The 20,830-nt window shown below is 40.9% G+C and overlaps 1 protein-coding gene across 1 annotated transcript in view; it reads left to right on the top strand.

Annotated features, from left to right (window-relative positions):
• Positions 1-2,485: 2,485 nt before the first annotated feature.
• Positions 2,486-20,830, top strand: part of LOC126094987 (F-box/WD repeat-containing protein 2-like) — a 130,867-nt gene continuing 112,522 nt past the window's right edge. Inside the window, exon 1 of the mRNA XM_049909641.1 lies at positions 2,486-2,599. Coding sequence (XP_049765598.1) covers positions 2,545-2,599 — 55 coding nt within the window. The 5' untranslated portion in view covers positions 2,486-2,544. The remainder of the gene's footprint in view (positions 2,600-20,830) is intronic.

The raw sequence follows: 20,830 nt of genomic DNA, 5'->3' as shown, positions 1-20,830 counted from the left end.
AAACAAAGACAATGTACAAGGCCATCAACAGGCAAGGAACAATCTCAAATATATTTATAGAAATAGTCAAAGTAGAATGTGTTTCACATTTAAAGTACCTAGGAAGCACGATCTCGATAGACAACATTACTCAGCAGGATACAGAAAGCATCCAGTTTTTACAGTCAAATCAGAAATCTTCTCTGGGATGATAAAATGCCAGACATGGAGAGGAACAAATAGCTTTAAGAGTAAATGATACATTGGTGATAGATGTGTATAGAGTTGCAGAATTTTTAAACAAACATTTTATAACTATTACTGAAAAGATGGGGTTGTCAGGTTCAGTAGATGCTGCTATGGGATGCCTCGGACCACACATTTCAAGTGACTTCCATAATATAAATTTGATCCTCACTACCCCAGCAGAAATAATGTCCATCATAAAATCATTAAAATCAAAAACATCTGGTGGGTATGATGAAATATCAACAAAGTTAATTAAAGAATATGATTCTGAGCAAAGTAACATATGAGCAATCTGTGTAACCAGTCGTTTATCAGTGGAATATTTCCTGAATGATTAAAAAATGCTGAAGTTAAGCCACTGTTTAAGAAGGGAGATAAAGAAATAGCATCAAACTTCCGTCCAATTTCGCTGTTGCCAGCATTCTCAAAAATTTTAGATAAAGTAATGTACAATCGGCTTTATAACCATCTTAAATAACATACTGTTAAAGTCACAGTTTGGATTTCTAAAGGGTTCTTATATTGAGAAGGCTACCTACACTTACAGTGAAAATGTGCTTAATTCATTAGACAAAAAATTTGCAGGCAACTGGTATATTTTGTGATCTGTCAAAGGCATTTGACTGTGAATCTCAAAATCCTTTTAAATAAATAAGAATATTATAGTGTAACTGGAAATGCTGCAAAATGGTTCAAATCTTATATTTCTGGCAGGAAACAAAGGATGTTATTAGGAAAGAGACATGTATCAAGCTATCAGGCATCATCCAACTGGGAACTAATTACATGTGGGGACCTACAAGGTTCCATTTTGAGGCCCTTACTTTTTCTTGTTTATATCAATGACCTTTCATCAGTAACATTACCAGATGCCAAGTTCGTTTTGGTTTCCGATGATACAAACATTGCAATAAATAGCAAATCAAGTGTAGTCTTAGAAAGATCAGCCAATAAAATATTTGTGGACATTAATTACTGGTTCCTAGCCAATTCTTTGTCACTAAACTTTGAAAAAAAAACAAGCAGTTAGAAGAAGTGGACAGTGTTAAATTCTTGGGATCACAGCTTGATAATAAATTCAACTGGGAAGAGCACACCACAGAACTGCTGAAGTGTCTTAACAAACCTCTATTTGCAATGCGAATTGTGTCAGACATAGGGGATATAAAAATGAAAAAGTTGGCATACTATGCTTACTTTCATTACATAGTGTCATATGGGATTATTTTTTGGGGTAATTCATCAAGCCAACCTAAAGTTTTCTGGGCACAAAAGCGTGCAGTAAGAGTTATATGTGGTGTGAACTCAAGAACATCCTGCAGAAGCCTGTTTAGGGAGCTAGGGATACTAACTACTGCTTCCCAATATATTTATTCCTCACTGAAATTTGTCATTAAAAATATATCACTTTTTCAAACCAACAGCTCAATTCATGGAATCAATACTAGAAATAAGAATAATCTTCACAAGGATTTAAAGTCACTTAGTTTTGTTAAAAAAGGTGTGCATTATTCAGGAGCACACATTTTCAATAACTTGCCAGCAGCCATAAAAATCTTAACAACCAATGAAATTCAGTTTAAGAGAAGCCTAAAGGATTTATTGGTGGCCAACTCCTTCCACTCCATTGATGAGTTTCTCAGTAAACCCAACTGATATATAACATGACTTCTGCACAATTTCAGTGCAGTAATGTGTTCATTGTAAATGTGTGTGTGTGTGTGTGTGTGTGTGTGTAAGTAGAATCTTACTTCTGCACCATCTCAGTGCAGTAATGTGTTCATTGTAAATAAGTATTATAGTAGCTTTATTACACGTTTATTACCTTATAAATAAATAAAAAACGTTTTTATTGTAAATTCAGTGCATTAGTATTTGTAAAATGACTCTTCCATATAGTGTTCATTAAAAAATGACTATCATTCCACTTGGGACCTGTGCAATGGTACATTAGCTTATTTGTTTTAGTTGTAAATATTTGTCATATATTGTTGTTTTTCTGATATGTTCTACATCCTGCAGGACCTTCTCACTACGGATCAATTGGAATGAAAGTATATCTAATCCAATCTAAAAAGCGACCAAAACAATGGGGTGCATCCTCTGCCATGCATCTCACCATGGTTTGCAGAGTTGATCCAGTAGAATGTTTCCACGGGTCAGTTAACTATCTGCTGCGGTGATTAACGTATGCATATGCAAGTTTTTGTCGACAATGGAACAGTGCCGTAAGCAGATCTACACCGCTGCCCCAGCGATGACAATAATCTGACGTTTATTGTTTACAGTCGTCTTGTTTGTTTACACGGAGTGGAAATGTCTGAAGATGCCGAGAACAGTGCTGGAAAGCAAAGCGATAAAACAGAAGGCGGTAATGCGATGTATTCTTTCAGTATTTAGAATAAATTTTTAAATGCAAAAATAAGGACTGAAATACGACCCGAATCTGGAGGGTTAAAGACAATAGTGCTTACACCGGCGCTTAGGATACGTATTCCCTTTGGATTTACGCTGCATTTTTCCTTTAACCCGTCATGCAAGCTCTTAAACTTATGAACCATGTTACATTTATTCAGAGATTTATTGTTGGCAGTTGCAGAAGTTGATGACTTACTTTTGCTTCTTGTTTGCAGTATTTACGGTCTCGCAGTTCAGGTTCTAAGTTGATTTTTGCCCAAATTACGCACTCAGCCAAGTTATATTTCATTATTTATTTGCGATACGTTGTGGAGCTTCCAATCTTCACCACAACCTCCTTCCATATAGTTACATATTGTGATTTGTTGTAGACTATGATAAACTGGCGATTCAGATTTGTGATATGGGAAGAATTATTCGTTGCCTGTGATGGTCAAACCGTAGGTTTCGAATTAAAGCCGTATGATCTGCACGGTATCCGTAATATCCACATGAAGAGAGAACTAATTAACATAACTGAGTATGATTAACAGACACCACTGGTGTAAGTGACCGAATTACTAATGTGCCTCAATCTCCTCTTTTTTTCTATTGTTAAATATTCTCTATCTAGTTTTAAGCTTTACTGATATTGTTTCTTCATTCACATAATTTTATTTGTCTACTTATTGGCAGTCACTGTTGCAACTCCACATCATACTGTTTTGTTTTAATTATGACAGCTGTATTTACGTTTTTTGCTTTTAATTCTCAGTTCAGTTGTTCTTAGTTTTGTAAGTGAAAAATTAGTGACTTTAGTGCTGCCTGCAGCAGATTCTTTAATCAGTAGCGGAAATCATTGAAGCCCACAGCACTACCTTGGATCCCTTATGCCACTGTGCCTTCTAATTCACACGTCCCTACCAGTCGATATTTGCCTGATATTAATTGGTGAACAGTGGCAGTAGTTGCAAATCCCTGGCTGGAAGGCAGAAGTGGTTAACAGCCACATGGCTCTCACTTTACACCTCAGAAACAGGTTTAACGTATTGCTCACTACTGAAAATACAGCTAAGACAACACAAGTGCCTTGCCCGTTGGGACAGTGACCGATCTTCCTGAGAGGTCGGGACAGGAGGTTGTGATTGTTTGTCAGTGGGAGTTCCAGTGTTAGGTAGGTGATGGAGCCCCTGAGGGAAATAGCAGACAGGTTGGGAAAGAAAGCTAGTTTCCACTCTGTTTGCTTGTTGGGATCTCGTCCGGGATGTGGAGGAGGCTTTGCTGACAACAACTGGTCGTACTGGTTGCACCCAGCTGCAAATCATGGCTCATGTCAGCATGAATGACACATGCTAACTGGGTTCAGAGATCATCTGCAGCTCCTACAGGCAGCTGGCTTATCTCTTGAAGACAGCTAGCCTCATTCATGGTGTGGAAGCAGAGCTGTTGTTTTGTAGCATAATTTTGCAGAACCGATCATGGTCCTCTGGTTTGAAGCCACATGCAGAGGCTCAGACAATTCTGTGATTATCTTTGAAGCAGATTTCTCGACCTCCACTACTGGGTGGAGAAATGTAGGACCACCCTTAGCAGAACAGTAGTGCATTACACAAAGGAGGTGATTACAAGAGTAGTGGAGTATGCGATGCGTGGACATGTGGATTTTATAGGATAGAGAAATACCCCCACAGGCCGGATAAGCCATGTTCTGAGGAAATGTTAACATAGTGGTTGTAGGTGTGTCCTGGAACTAGGGTTGCTTATAAACGGTAACAGTGTACATGTAGTACTAGGGACAGAAAGCTGGTGTGAATGTATACCGCAAAGATACGTTGAATGCTGGTGGTAGATGCATTTTTATAGCAATATGCTGGTGGTGGAGGCGTGTTTATAGCAGTACAAAATACGATAATATCCTTTGTAATTACTACACATTCAGAATGCAAAATAATGTGGGTGAAGATAAAGTGTTAAATGTGGATCAAAAATGGTCATTGGATGCAGCAGCTGAGGCAGAAGATCTGAGGAGGAATGTGGAGAACGTTTTCCGTAAATTTGCTGGTGATGTTAAAGCTTTAGGTGGAGATTTTAACTCACCAGCTATAGGTTGAGCAAATCAAGTGATTAGGATGGATAGTCGGAACAGAGAATCAAGTGAAATTGTGCCAAGTACTTTCTTCAAAATTACCTTGAGCTGTTAATGAGAGCACTGTCACATGAAGATAACATCTTAGATGTACTGGTGCAAACAGACCTGAACTTTTCTACTCGGTTAGAGCAGAACGGGAATCAGCGATCATAAGGCCATTACAGTTTCACTGAATATGGATGTAAATAGGAGTAAAAAGAAAAGTAGGAAAATCTTTCTGCTTAACAGGAGCAACAAGATACATGTCCCAGATTACATGAGCGGTGACCATGAAAATTTCCTCTAGCTCTAACAATGTTGAGTATCAATGGACAAAGTTCAAGTGCATTGTACAATACGCTACAGACAGGTATGAGAAAAAAAAAAAATTGTGAGTATGTAAAAGACCCATCACGGTTCAGCAACTGTATTAGAAAGCTGCCACAAAAGTAAGGAGAGGTTCGGTGCAGATTTAAATGTTTCCAAAGCCTCACAAACAAACAAAAACTAAACAAAGCCAAAATTAGCAAAAGGAGGTCTATGTGTGAAGCAGTCAACATATTTGTTATAGCTGCAGACTTGACAGAAAATCGTAAGAAGTTTTGGCTGTACGTTAAATCAGTAAATGGATGGAAGCCATCTGGCCAGACACTCTGTGACAGTAATGATATTGAAACAGAGGATGTCACAGAAAAGGCCAAAATACTAAACATATTTTTCCAAACCCATTTCATAGAGAAAATCACAGTGTAGTTCTTCCTTTAAATTGTCGTACAAATAACAAGATGATAGATATCATAAGTGACCATGGCATATAAAAGCAATTGATATTGCTCAACAGGTGAAATGCCACTGGACCTGATGGAATACCACTCAGATTCTACAGAGTATGTACAGCTTCTCTGTACAGGTGTGAAGAATTCTTAATGATTGGGAAAAAGCACAGGTTTTTCCCATTTTCAAGAATGGTCATTAAACAGAGGAACAAAACTATAGACCTATATATTTTAACATTGTCTGTTGTAGAATTTTGGAATGTGTTTTATGCTCATATATTATGACACTTCTGGAGACCAAAAACTCTCCTCTGTAGGAATCTGCATGGGTTGAAAAAATGACTATTGTGTGAAATCCAGCATGCTTTGCTCATCCTCGAGACCCAGAAAGCAGTAGATACAGGCATCTAGATAGATGTCGTATTTCGCAACTTCCGGAAGGCATTTGATACAGTTCCACACTGATGCCTAATGACGACAATATGAACGTAGCCTACTGAATATCACACAAGCTGTGTCACATGATAGAAGAGTTTGTAGCAAATGGAACACAGCATGTCATTCTGAATGGAGAGAAGTCTTCATACGTAAAAGTAACTTTAGGTGTGTTATAGGACCATTACTCTACACAGTATACATAAATGACATATTGCGTAATGATCCCATGAGGTTTTTTGCTGATGTTGTTGTATACAGAGAAGTCACAATGCTAGAAAATTGCAGAAAAAAAAATCTGCAGGGGATTGACTCTTAGTCCAGGGAGTGGCTACTGACCATCAATACAAACAACTGTAATGTATTGCAAATACATTGACAGAAAGGCCCTTTATTGTATGATTACAAGTTTGTAGAACAATTTCTGGAAGCAGTTACTTCCTTAAAATTACTAAGAGTATCCATAAGGTGTGATTTGAAGTGCAATGACCACATAAAATTAATTGATGGTAAGGCAGATGCCAGAGTGGGATTCATTGGAAGAATCCTCAGGAAATGTAGTCCTTCAGCAAAGATAGTAGCTTACAAAACACTTGTTCAACCAATACCTGAATATTACTGACACTCTGAGTTCTGTACCAGATAGAACTGATGCAAGAAATACAGAAGATCCACAGAAGGGCATCAGGTTTTTCTTACAGGTTCATTTAGTATAGCATAGTGGACACACTCATCAACTCCAGTGGCACATGCTGCAAGAGAAGCATTCTGTATCACAGTAGGGTCATCCCTAGATCAGCAACTGATATATTGCTTCCTCCTAAGATATCTCACAAAAGACCATGAAGGTAAGATTAGAAAGACTTGAGCCCACATGGAGACTTACCGGCAGTTGTTCTTCCTGTGAACCATACGCAACTGGAATAGAAAAGGAGAAAATGGCAATGGTACGTGAAGTACCCTCCACCACATACCATGAAGGGGCTTGTGGAATATACACTCATGCTCATAAATTAAGGATAATGCTAATTCGTGGTGAAACAACATTCTGGTGGGCGGTTTGTGGGTTTCAATCACCTTGGGGTTTGAGCTTGCGGTGCATTTGACCTGTGGTCATTGCACGGTGGCGCAGGCAGCAGTCCACACATGCAGCTAGGTGTGTTGGTGCATGTCAGAATACGGTGCAGCTAGTAATTGTGCAGACTTTTTCAGACGTGCTAATGGTGACTGTGTGTGAAAATGGCTCAAAGAACACATTTTGATGACGTTTGAAGGGTAGAATACAAGGGCGACTGGAGGCTGGTCAAACACAGCAGATCGTAGCACAGGCCCTCCGTGTGCCACAAAGTATGAACTCAAAATTATGGCAACGATTCCAGCAGACAGGAAATGTGTCCAGGCGCTACAGTACGGGACATCCACAGTATACAAGACCACATGAAGACCAATATCTCACCATCAGTGTCCACAGACGGCCTCGGAGTACTGCAGGTAGCCTTGCTCAGGACCTTACTGCAGCCACTGAAACAGTTGTTTCCAGACACACAGTCTACAGACGACTGAACAGACATGGTTTATTCACTTGGAGACCTGCAAGGTGCATTCCACTGACCCCCTGGTCACAGGAGAGCCCGAAAAGCCTGGTGTCAAGAACACAGTACATGGTCATTGGAACAGTGGTCCCAGGTTATGTTCACGAACGAGTCCAGGTATAGTCTGAACAGTGATTCTCGCCGGGTTTCCATCTGGTGTGAACCAGGAATGAGATACAACCCTGTAATGTTCTTGAAAGGGACCTGTATGGAGGTCATGGTTTGATGGTGAGGGGTGGGATTATGATTGGTACATGTACACCCCTGCATGTCTTTGACAGAGGAACTGTAACAGGTCAGGTGTATCGGGACGTCATTTTGTGCCAGTATGTCTGCCTTTTCAGGGGTGCAGTGGGTTCCACCTTCCTCCTGATGGATGATAATGCACAGCCCCACTGAGCTGCCATCGTGGAGGAGTACCTTGAAACAGAAGGGATCAGGCGAATGGAGTGGCCTGCCTGTTCTCCAGACCTAAACCCCATTGAGCACGTCTGGGATGCCCTCGGTCGACGTATCGCTGCACGTCTTCAAACCCCTAGGACACTTCAGAAGCTCCGACAGGCACTGGTGCAAGAATGGGAGGCAATACCCCAGCAGCTGCTTGACCATCTTATCCAGAGTATGCCAACCCGTTGTGCAGCCTGTGTATGTGTGCATGGTGATCATATCCCATATTGATATCAGGGTACATGGGCAAGAAACAGTGGCGTTTTGTAGCACATGTGTTTCGGGACAGTTTTCTCAACTTAACACCAATGCCGTGGACTTACAGATCTGTGCCATGTATGTTCCCTATGTGCCTATGCTATTAGCGCCAGTTTTGTGTAGTGCCACATTGTGTGGCACCACATTCTGCAGTTATCCTTAATTTATGAGCATGAGTGTAGATTTAGATGTCCTTTCTACCACATTGGGAGGCTTAAGTGACAAATTTTCCACTGTGCTTATGACCATCATTAATATTGAAGAAAAGTTATCTCTGTGAATTGGTTTTGGTGTTGTGGCTCACCTGTAGTAGAGGTGGAAGATGTGAAGTTTGGTGTTGTCTGACAGCACAGAAATTGCACAAGCTGAATGTAATGGGACAAAACTGTTGGAGAATTGGAAGCAGAAGTTAGAGCCCAGACCTGTAATGAGATCACAGCAGGTGTTGGTCATTGAATTGCCTATCAGCTCCTGTGTCCTCAGATCATGTGTCCAAATCAGGCCACGAGATATGGACATTGACTGCAGCCAGCCATCACCTATGCTTGATCTTCACCCGTCAGCAGCAGCAAGACTTTTGTGGCACCGTTCTGGGTGTCAGTGCCCTGCGGCCAGCCTGCAAGAAGCCATTCCAGTTTGACTGAATTCCACATCATTGACAAGCACTGTGAGTTATGCTAGGTCCCGGTCAATGCCCTGTTCCTTATGATTCACAGTGGCCCACAAACGCAGCTCTTCCATGAATTCAGTGCTCAAAGCAGCATTTAAATACTGATCCAACCAAGCATGTCATATTTGGCATGGCAGGGCAATGTACAGCACCTGCTGTGTGTCAGCTGGAAGACTTTGCTGTGAACTCTGCTGCAACCGGGTGGCAGATGAGGAACCTCCTGTCTGTCTGCCCAGCCTGGGAAACCAACACTGCACCAACTGCCCATCCCTCCTCTTCACTATCGATCCAGACTTCAAATCCAGACAATGCATTTGCCACGCCACCAGGGATGCTGTGGCATGCCATAGAGACAGATGATGTTGCTGGGTGACCTTGCTCCTCACTGCAATTGCAGTGGGCTTCATGTGACACCTGCATCACGTGTGCAGAGTTAGTGCGCCATGCCAATGCTCTACTGTGTAATCAGCTAGCCTGTGTGTGTCACTACTGTGACTATGCCTGCTGCTCAGTGCGGAATAGTACATGAAGAAGAAAATGCACGTGAATAAGTGTACTAGTGGATAGAATAATTAAATACATGTTCATGTTCATAGAGAAATTAACTTGAATGATTGAATAAAAAAAAGTTCAAATGTGTGTGAAATCTTATGGGACTTAACTGCTAAGGTCATCAGTCCCTAAGCTTACACACTACTTAACCTAAGTTATCCTAAGGACAAATACACACACCCATGCCCGAGGGAGGACTCGAACCTCCGCCGGGACCAGCCACACAGTCCATGACTGCAGCGCCTTAGACCGCTCGACTAATCCCATGTGGCTGATTGAATGAAAGACTGTATACTATCACTACTGGTTTCTCGGCAGCTTTTCCATGTCTCATCTGTCTCCCAGACTGTCTTGGACCTTGCTATGCCCACAGGAAGACATGAACACATCCTGGTTAGCCTCAGTTTTCCTACAGGTACGTCAGGTATGTTACATTTTGGCACCCAACGGGGTGTCTCTGCATTCACTTGTTATATTTGCTGTTAGAACTCGGTTGGTTTGGAGACCGATGGATCAGCGATAACAAAGAATATGGGAGAAGACCACTAGCAGTGACTCAACAGGGACAGCCAGAAATGTAAGAAGCAGCACAAATCTTTTATATTTTCACTCATAGGATTTCCTACACCAGTTGGTTTGAACTTTCCTTACTTTTCCCTATAACGTCAGAGTTATGTACCACTGTAGTGTTCAGGAAGGGATCGTGTGCTGAACCATTAACTCCGGAAATATGCACCCAGTGCAGTTTACCTGGACACTCCACGCCATGCACAGATTTACATCCCATAGTATGTTGGGTTGCCGTCAAAAAGGTAATTACATAAGCCAGTGTCAGTAGTGCACTTGGCTTAGACATAGGAAATTATGGATGCCAAGAGTACTTAGGAATAGGCTGAAGTAACTGTAAGTTTTGCTTTTTTGAAGTAGAATGGGAACTGCTAATAGTTCAAGTTTAGGTTACAGTTTAGAGAAGCTTCCTCCCAAATACAATGTCAGTGTCTTGACAAGTGCTCTGCCTCATCTTTTTGGCCCCTGTTGCACAGGGTACTTGTGGTCATACGCAATTTGCACCAGATACCTTATAATACAAAACTTAGTCTTGCACTGTAAACACTGAGCATGCATGCTGACAACTCCAAGACCAATGACATGCACAGCTATGAGTGCAAACCAGAATGTCTTTGCCCCCCCCCCCCCCCCCCACACATACACATTTTTAGGCAAATTATGGCTGTAAATGTCAAGTCAGCATACCCTTTCATTCAGCACAAATCAAAAGCCTCTGTTCTCTTCTTGTCTAAACTGTTTATCGTCCATGTTTTACTTCCGTACATAGCTCACTCCAGACAAATACCTTCAGGATATCCTAACACTTAAATCTTTATTTGATGTTAACAAATTTCTCTTCTTCATTAATGCTTTTTTTGCATTTGTCTACATTTTGCATCCTCTCCACTTCAGCCATCATCAGTTATTTTGCTGTCCAAATAGCAAAACTCGTCTTCTACATTTAGTGTCGTGTTTTCTAATCTAGTTACCTCAATATCACCTAATTTGACTAAATTCCAGTATCTTTATTTTGCTTTTGTTACTGCTCATCTTATATCCCCCTTTCAAGACACAAACCATTCCGTTCAACTGCTCCTCTAAATCCTTTGCTACCGCTGATGGAATTATAATGTCATCAGCAAACCTCAAAGTTTTTATTTCGTCTCTCTAAATTTCAATTCATTCTCCAAATTTTTCTTGGGTTTCCCTTAGTGCTTGCTCAATATACAGATTGAATAACATTGGGGATAGGCTACAACCCTATCTCACTCCCTTTTCAACCACTGCTTTCTTTTCATGCCCCTCAGCTCTTTTAACTGCCACCTGGTTTCTGTACAAGTTGTAAATAGTCTTTTGCTCTCTCTATTTTACCCCTGCACCTTCAGAATTACAAAGTGAGTGTTCCAATCATCATTGCCAAAAACTTTCTCAAAGTCTACAGATGCTATCAACGTGGGTTTGCCTTTCCTTAACCAGTCTTAAGAAAAGTCATAGAGTCATCATTGCTTCACTAGCTCCTACGTTTTTCCAGAATCCAAACTCATCTTCCCCAAGGTTGGTTTCTTCTGGTTTTTCCATTCTTGTTTAAAGAATTCGTGTTAGTATTTTGCAAGCATCACTTGTTATAATGCCGATTCCTCGGTAAATTGTTAGCATCTGCTTTCTTTGGAATTAGAATTATTACATTCTTCTTGAAATCTGAGGATATTTCGCCTGTCTCATACATCTTGCATGCCAGATGGAAATGTTTTGTCATGGCTGGCTCTCTCAAGGACATCAGTAGTTCTGATGGAATGTTGTCTACTCCAGAGGCTGTGCATAGGTTACGATTTCAAACAAGAAACAGCACTGGTTTTGACAGACATGAGGTTTCCATTTATTTCTTGAATTGTGAATTTGCAAATTGTGGTTTGTATGTTTCATAACATACATAATATAAACCATTTGATTCAGTTACAGGAGACACGTATTTGATATCAGTGTTCAGAAGGCCATTTAAAACACATTGTGTAGATTGATAAGCTTTAGTACATGTGTCTCATGTTTTGTGAAAATAATAAAAGTGTAGAACAGAAGTTATAATGTTATTTGAAATATTTTCATTACTATTATTAACTTTATTTAAGAGTAGCAAGTGAGCATATTTAAACAACAACTATTCCAGGCAGATAAATATTTAAATTTGAAATGTAAATGTTCAGCAGTGGAGATTTTTTATTATTTGTTTAACCCTCTGTGACAAATTAGATTCCATGAACATTGTATTGTTTTCATTAAAGTAATACATTCTTCTGAATGTGTGTGATTAAGGTAAACTTAACAGAACATAAAATGTTTTTCAAAAGTACAAAGGAAGAATCTTCCTTCTGATGCCAAAAGAATGACACTGCTGGTCCAGTTGGGTCGAGAAAAAGTAGTTCAGTGTCTCCTTCTAAATCACATACATCCTTGATGACGGAAAGGTATCACCTGTCATCTTATGCAGCAGTTACAAAAGTTTTGTTGAGGATGGGTGTGTGCCTGTTGTGGTATATTAACAGTGAATGGGAAAATCAAGGAAGGTTTTTCAGAACACATTACTTTTCTAATTTCTGATTAATCAGTGGAAAGTGGTTTGTAATTGTAAAAATTCTTGGTGCCAGGTATTATGTGGGTTGTCAAAAATCTCTTCTTTAGGTTATTGTGTAGGAAATTGTTGATTCTCTCTGACGAATGGATAAAATATGTCAGTATTAGCATTGCAGAAATTATGAACACCAGATGCAATTATTATTTATACCTCGTCTTTTATTTGAACGCTAGCTTTTCTCAATACATGTGTTACGGTTCCTCTCAGTCCATGGCTGCTAGCAAAATAGGAATGTTCAGCATCAATATAAAAATCATTTTTGTGTTCACATAAGTTTTTTATTTTTATACTGAACAGCGCATCCATAAGCGAAATATTGCAGTTTCCTGACTAACAGATAACACTCAGTTAACAACTCAACCATTTCTTACTTAACAGGATTTACAGATCCTACATTGTGCTCCATATCATCAATTATAAAACAATGGTGTACTATTACCAATTTATTTTCCTCATTTGTCACATAAATACCAACAGGAATGATACAGCAGCTGCTTCTTGTCCAGTGATAACTCTAGATTTCATTCTGAATTACAGAATTGTAGTTTTCAGCAAAGTCCATTAACATAATTGCTTTTTTGAGGGCTATATTTTCATTTAAATTTTTCAGGGATCTTCCCTAACACTTAGCTGTAAATGAGTGCAGTTAGAGTGCCTGTAATTTTGTTACCAAGTTACTGTATTCAACATCTGCAGACTGCTTTACCATTTCTATTGGTGGTCTGTGTTAACCCACTGGTTGTACTGACTTTTATCATCAGTATCTTTGTAAGCCGATTTTTCTTTCAAAAGTTCTGACAATTTCTCATCACAGGGACAATTATCAGAGTGGTTAAGGATGCTTTCATAGTTTTCTGACTCATATACAAGGAATTTTATAAGTTCTTTAATTTTTTTGAGTGTGTTCCACAGCTAAAAGCAGTTTTACGTTTTGGTGGATGCCACAAGCACACACTGAATGAGTACCTCCAGCACCAGCTAAAATATACCACTTTTGTGTTAGTGAACAAAATTTATAAAAACCAGTGTTCGTGTTTGGGTTCTCCCATTTCAAACAAGACTGTAGTCCCCTTAGTTTGTGAGAGGGTAAGTTGTTTTGCATGTACACATTCTCTTGAATGCTATCTTTGTCTTTTGCTCCTGGTAACATTTGAGTATATTCATTATTTTGGTACGAGACTGGAATAGAAGGGAGAACCGATAGAGGTACTCAAGGTACCCTCTGCCACACACTGTCAGGTGGCTTACGGAGTATGGATGTAGATGTAGATGTAGATTTTGGTAAAAATCAGTGGCAAACCTTACAACTTCATCAGCAATCATTTTACTGATTTTTGGTTTAGGAATTGATAAAACAAATAATTTTTGTTTTCTGTTTCCTTGGCTCTTATTTTTAGCCACATTTTCTTTGATTAACGATATTATGGCATTAAAATCTTTGGCTTTTGTAACATTCGTACTTCAGTACAAATAGAATGGATAAATGGCTCCGCACCAATAAATATGACCTGTCTCACAGAAAGACAGAGAGTAACCGAGGCCAAATGGACTGAGAGGAGGGGAAATATGGGGCATGGAAAGGAGAGAAGCAGAGAAGGGGAAAACACTGGTGGATGCACTACAAGAGAGCAATGCACAATGAAGGGGAGGGGAGGTGAATTGTGAGGAGGTGACAGGAAATAGGCAAGAAACAGTTGGCTGGAGAATATGGCGATAGTAGGTAACTGTAGGTTGATGTTGGGATGGTTTTGGGAGTGGGGAATATGTTGTTAGGATAACTCCCATATTCACAGTTCAGAAAAGCTGGTGATGGAGGGGATGATCAAGATGGCCTGGGCTGTGAAGCAGCCATTGAAATCAAGTGTGTTACCTGCAGCTTCATGCTGTGCCACAGGGTGGTCCACTTTGATCTTGATCACAGTTTGAGGGTGGCCATTCATTGTGGTGGACACCTGGTTGGTAGTCATACCAGTATAAGAAACTGAACAATGATTGCAGCAGAGCTGGTATACAACATGGCTGCTTTCACCAGTGGCTTGGCCTCTGATGGCGTAGGATAAGCCTGTCTGTCACAGAACTGGAATAGGAAGTGCTGGGTGGGTGGATTGGGCAGGTCTTGCACCTGGGTTTCCACAGGGATATGATTCTTGTGGCATGTGGTTGGGGTTGGGAGTGGCATAGAGATGGTCTAGGGTATTGTGGAGATTGGGTGGGCAACAGAACATCACTTTAGGAGGGGTGGAACCTACTCAAGATCCTTACTGCACCTCGTAAAGTAGTGTTCCATCACACATCCGACCTCCTGAACATCCTAATCCATCCATATGCCACTCCCAGTCCCAACCCCTTGCCACAGAAGTCATGCTCCTGTGGAAGATCCTGCCCAGTCGACCCACCTACCACTTCCTATTCCAGTCCTATCTCAGGCTTATCCTACCCCATCATAGGCCACGTGCCCTGTGAGAGCAACCATTTTATATATCAGCTCTGCTGCAATCGTTGTTCAGTTTTTTTTATATTGGCATGATTACCAACCAGTTGTCCCAGGATCAATGGCCACCACAAAACTGTGGCCAAGAAGAAAGTGGATCACCCTGTGGCACATCATACAGCTGCACGTAACATACTTGATTTCAGTGAGTGCTTCACAACCCGGGCCATCTGGATCCTCTCTTCCACTATCAGCTATTGTGAACTGTGCAGGTGAACACATTCTCCACTCCCGAAATCATCCTGGTGTTTACCCAAGCCAGGGTGGTGATTCTTATCGAAAACCTGGGATTCTCAGGGAATTACATTTTACCTGGAAAAATAAGAGAATTTCAGCAATTTCATAAAATGTCATGGAATTCTGCATTTTTAACCTAGCATTGAAACTGCGTTTAATTGATTTTTATAAATCGCAAATTTTAAAATACTTCCTATTTCAAAGTGTGTTAGTAGTATGAATATTATGCCAGTAAATTGTTGATGTTTAAAAACTGCCATTAAACTACTGCTTGTAGCTGGTATACATCTCAGCTGAGAGGAAAGAAAAGTCATTATTGTTGTTTACTATCCTCCCCTTGTCACCATTAATTCATCAGAAGCTTCTTGACATCATCTTCCTCCTTACACCTGGATTTCTCAGGGAGTTTTGTTTTCCAGTTTGACTAGCCACCCTGTACGGTAACCTGCTGTCCCCATACCTTCCAGCAAACTGTTCCCGAACCCCTGCCGCCCCTCCCCTCCACTCCCCACTCCACCCTTTCAGCTCTGCACAATTCACCTCCAATCACCCTCAACTGGGCACTGCTCCTTGCTGGCACATACATTGGTGTATTCCCGTTTGGTGCTCCTCTCCTTTCTGCTTCTCATTTTTCCCTCTCCTCTCCCTCCTCCACAGCCTGCCGATAATGTTCCTGTCAGCCGTCAGCCTTGTTCTGCCTCCTCTAGCCCTGCATACTTTGCCAGGCAGCACCAACTCCTCTTCCCTCACAGGTACCCTCCTATCACTCCCCCCTCCCCACCATGCTCCAAATCAAATCTTTGCTTCTGTTCAATGCATATTTGCTGCAGTCTGACCGAAGAAGCCTGAGGAATCGTGCTCTACGGAAGATCCCGCCCAGTCGACCCACCTACCACTTCCTATTCCAGTCCTATCTCAGGCTTATCCTACCCTATCATAGGCCGTGTGCCCTGTGAGAGCAACCATTTTATTGTATGATTATATGATAGTGGAACAAACACTGGTAGCGGTTACTTCTGTAAAATATCTGGGAGTATGCGTGTGGAACGATTTGAAGTGGAATGGTCACATAAAATTAATTGTTGGTAAGGCGGGTACCAGATTGAGATTCATTGGGAGAGTCCTTAGAAAATATAGTCCATCAACAAAGGAGGTGGCTTACGGAACACTCGTTCGACCTATACTTGAGTATTGCTCATCAGTGTGGGATCCGTACCAGATCGGGTTGACGGAGGAGATAGAGAAGATCCAAAGAAGAGCGGCGCGTTTCGTCACAGGGTTATTTGGTAACCGTGATGGTGTTACGGAGATGTTTAGCAAACTCAAGTGGCAGACTCTGCAAGAGTGGCGCTCTGCATCGTGGTGTAGCTTGCTCGCCAGGTTTCGAGATGGTGCGTTTCTGGATGAGGTATCGAATATATTGCTTCCCTCTACTTATACCTCCCGAGGACGAGGAGATCACGAATGTAAAATTAGAGCGCGCACGGAGGCTTTCAGACAGTCGTTCTTCCCGCGAACCATACGTGACTGGAACAGAAAAGGGAGGTAATGACAGTGGCACGTAAAGTGCCCTCTGCCACACACCATTGGGTGGCTTGCGGAGTATAAATGTAGATGTAGATGTAGGCAGTGGTTGCATTTGTGGTGCTTGCTTGTGTGAATATGTGTGTGTGTGTGTGTTTTCTGAAGAAGGCTTTGGCCGAAAGAATATGTGCAGCAATCTTTTCATCGTGCTTGTCTGCAATGTCATCTTTACAGTGAGTAGGAATCTACCCTTTTTATGTTGTTGATGTTTGGTCCTGGAATTTCTATTGTTTGATTTCATCTTTAAATTTCACTCATTGACCCTAATATCTAGACTGAGTCTGCATGTTCCTTTTCAAATTTTCTTGCTTGCATACCACATTCGGACTTCTGACATTCCACACTTTTGTTGGTTATTCAGTCTTTTTCTCATGACCATCTTCCCCTTGGCAGTGCTGGAGATGAGAATGGGGGACTAACCTGGAATTTTTAGTATTGTAGAGACCAGCATAACCTTTCCTTCGAACATAGGCCACATGTGCTGCGGATGCACATTACATAGTATTAATGTATTGGTTTCTGTTGCCTCCAGTCTGTCTACACAATGTAAGCGCCTATTCTTTATTGAGGACCTATAGTGTTACTGACCTGATTTTTGCTGCCATTCCTCAGTAGCACAAACTTCTGGTAACCTTGAAGCTGTAAGTCTAAATGAATGTATGATGGTGTGTGCTCAAGAAAATGCATAACATAATTTGACACTTCTGTGTGTGTGACACTTCTGTGGTCTGAACATCGCTGATACCAGTTACTGGAATCGTATGCAAACTGAGTAGTAGTACCATCCATTCTGCTGATGTTCATTTGTTGGGCACTGTCAAGAAGTACCCTGTGTTGGTGCACCACACAACTTTTGTTTGCCATGTTTATGAGGTTAGTGGTTTGTTCTTTTCATTGCCTTTTATGGCTGGCAGAACATACCAGAGGCCTATTATTATTATTATTATTATTATTATTATTATTATTTGCATCGAGACCCTGTAGTATCACGCAAAGCATTCTGCCTCATTGAAAATTGCTGCTGATCCTCCAAAATTCTCTCATTGTTTCTCCATAGAGTATCTTTCCATCCTAAATCCCCTTTGTCCCTGATTTCTTTGGGACTTCATTCCTTGACCTGACATTCCACTTATAGATCTTGTCTCACTATATGTATCTGTCATCAGTTTCTATAGAACTGATTTGTGTTTTTGCTAGATCGAGTTTGACTTGTACAATCCATGGTACTGTTGACTTGACCACTTGTACTCGTGTCAAAATTCTGTTGCTGGGTCTTGTAGGTGTAGAACTTTAATCTTCTTTTTCTGACATCTGCTGCTGGGTTTGACATCTGTTTGATTTTCCAAGAGTATAATCCGGTGGTGGGAAGGCTTGTGTGCCTCAGCGATACAGATGGCTGTACCGTAGGTGCAACCACAATGGAGGGGTATCTGTTGAGAGGCCAGACAAACATGTGGTCCCTGAAGAGGGGCAGCAGCCTTCTCAGTAGTTGCAGGGGCAACAGTCTGGATGATTGACTGAGATGGCCTTGTAACACTAACCAAAACAGCCTTGCTGTGCTAGTACTGCGAACGGCTGAAAGCAAGGGGAAACTACAGCTGTAATTTTTCCCGAGGGCATGCAGCTTTACTGTATTGGTTAAATGATAATGACGTCCTCTCCGGTAAAATATTCCGGAGGTAAAATAGTCCCCCATTTGGATCTCCGGGTGAGGACAACTCAAGAGGACGTCATTATCAGGAGAAAGAAAACTGGCATTCTACGGATCAGAGCGTGGAATGTCAGATCCCATAATCGGGCAGGTAGGTTAGAAAATTGAAAAAGGGAAATGGAGAGGTTAAAGTTAGATATAGTGGGAATTAGTGAAGTTCAGGGCAGGAGGAACAAGACTTTTGGTCAGGTGAATACAGGGTTATAAATACAAAATCATATAGGGGTAATGCAGCAGTAGGTTTAATAATGAATAAAAAAATAGGAGTGCGGGTAAGCTACTACAAACAGAATAGTGAACGCATTATTGTGGCCAAGATAGACATGAAGCCCACACCTACTACCGTAGTACAAGTTTATATGCCAGCTAGCTCTGCAGCTGATGAAGACATTCATGAAATGTATGATGAGATAAAAGAAATTATTCAGGGAGTCAAGGGAGACAAAAATTTAATAGTCATGGGTGACTGGAATTCGAGAGTAGGAAAAGGGAGAGAAGGAAACATAGTAGGTGAATATGGATTGGGGGAAAGAAATGAAAGAGGAAGCCATCTGGTAGAATTTTGCACAGAGCATAACTTAATCATAGCTAACACTTGGTTCAAGAATCATAAAAGAAGGTTGTACACATGGAAGAATCCTGGAGATACTAGAAGGTATCAGATAGATTATATAATGGTAAGACAGAGATTTAGGAACCAGGTATTAAATTGTAAGACATTTCCAGGGGCAGATGTTGACTCTGACCACAATCTATTGGTTATGAAATGTAGGTTAAAACTGAAGAAACTGCAAAAAGATGGGAATTTAAGGAGATGGGACCTGGATAAACTGACTAAACCAGAGGTTGTACATCGTTTCATGGAGACCATAAGGGAACAACAATTGTCACGAATGGGGAAAGAAATACAGTAGAAGAAGAATGGGTAGCTCTGAGGGATGAAGTAGTGAAGAAAGCAGAGGATCAAGTAGGTAAAAAGATGAGGGCTAGTAGAAATCCTTGGGTAACAGAAGAAATATTGAATTTAATTGATGAAAGGAGAAAATATAAAAATACAGTAAATGAAGCAGGCAAAAAGGAATACAAACGTCTCAAAAATGAGATCGACAGGAAGTGCAAAATGGCTAAGCAGGGATGGCTAGAGGACAAATGTAAGGATGTAGAGGCTTATATCACTAGGGGTAAGATAGATAATGCACACAGGAAAATTAAAGAGACCTTTGGAGAAAAGAGAACCACTTGTATGAATATCAAGAGCTCAGATGGAAATCCAGTTCTAAGCAAAGAAGTAAAAGCAGAAAGGTGGAAGGGGTATATAGAGGGTCTATACAAGGGCGATGTACTTGAGGACGATATTATGGAAATGGAAGAGGATGTGGATGAAGATGAAATGGGAGATATGATACTGCGTGAAGAGTTTGACAGAGCAGTGAAAGACCTGAGTCGAAACAAGGCCCCAGGAGTAGACAACATTCCATTAGAACTACTGATGGCCTTGGGAGAGCCAGCCCTGACAAAACTCTACCATCTGGTGAGCAAGATGTATGAGACAGGCGAAATACCCTCAGACTTCAAGAATAATATAATAATTCCAATCCTGAAGAAAGCAGGTGTTGACAGATGTGAAAATTACCGAACTATCAGTTTAATAAGTCACAGCTGCAAAATACTAACGCGAATTCTTTACAGACGAATGGAAAAACTGGTAGAAGCCGACCTCGGGGAAGATCAGCTTGGATTCCGTAGAAATATTGAAACATGTGAGGCAATACTGGCTCTACGACTTATCTTAGAAGAAAGATTAAGGAAAGGCAAACCTACATTTCTAGTATTTGTAGACTTAGAGAAAGCTTGTAACAATGTTGACTGGAATACTCTCTTTCAAATTCTGAAGGTGGCAGGGGTAAAATACAGGAGGCGAAAGGCTATTTACAATTTGTGCAGAAACCAGATGGCAGTTATAAGAGTCGAGGGACTTGAAAGGAAACAGTGGTTGGGAAGGGAGTGAGACAGGGATGTAGCCTCTCCATGATGCTATTCAATCTGTATATTGAGCAAGCAGTAAGGGAAACGAAAGAAAAGTTTGGAGTAGGTATTAAAATCCATGGGATAGAAATAAAAGCTTTGAGGTTCACCGATGACATTG

This window comes from Schistocerca cancellata, chromosome 8 (genome assembly GCF_023864275.1).
Source record: "Schistocerca cancellata isolate TAMUIC-IGC-003103 chromosome 8, iqSchCanc2.1, whole genome shotgun sequence".
NCBI lineage: Eukaryota > Metazoa > Arthropoda > Insecta > Orthoptera > Acrididae > Schistocerca > Schistocerca cancellata.
This window is presented reverse-complemented; position numbering and strand designations above follow the sequence as displayed.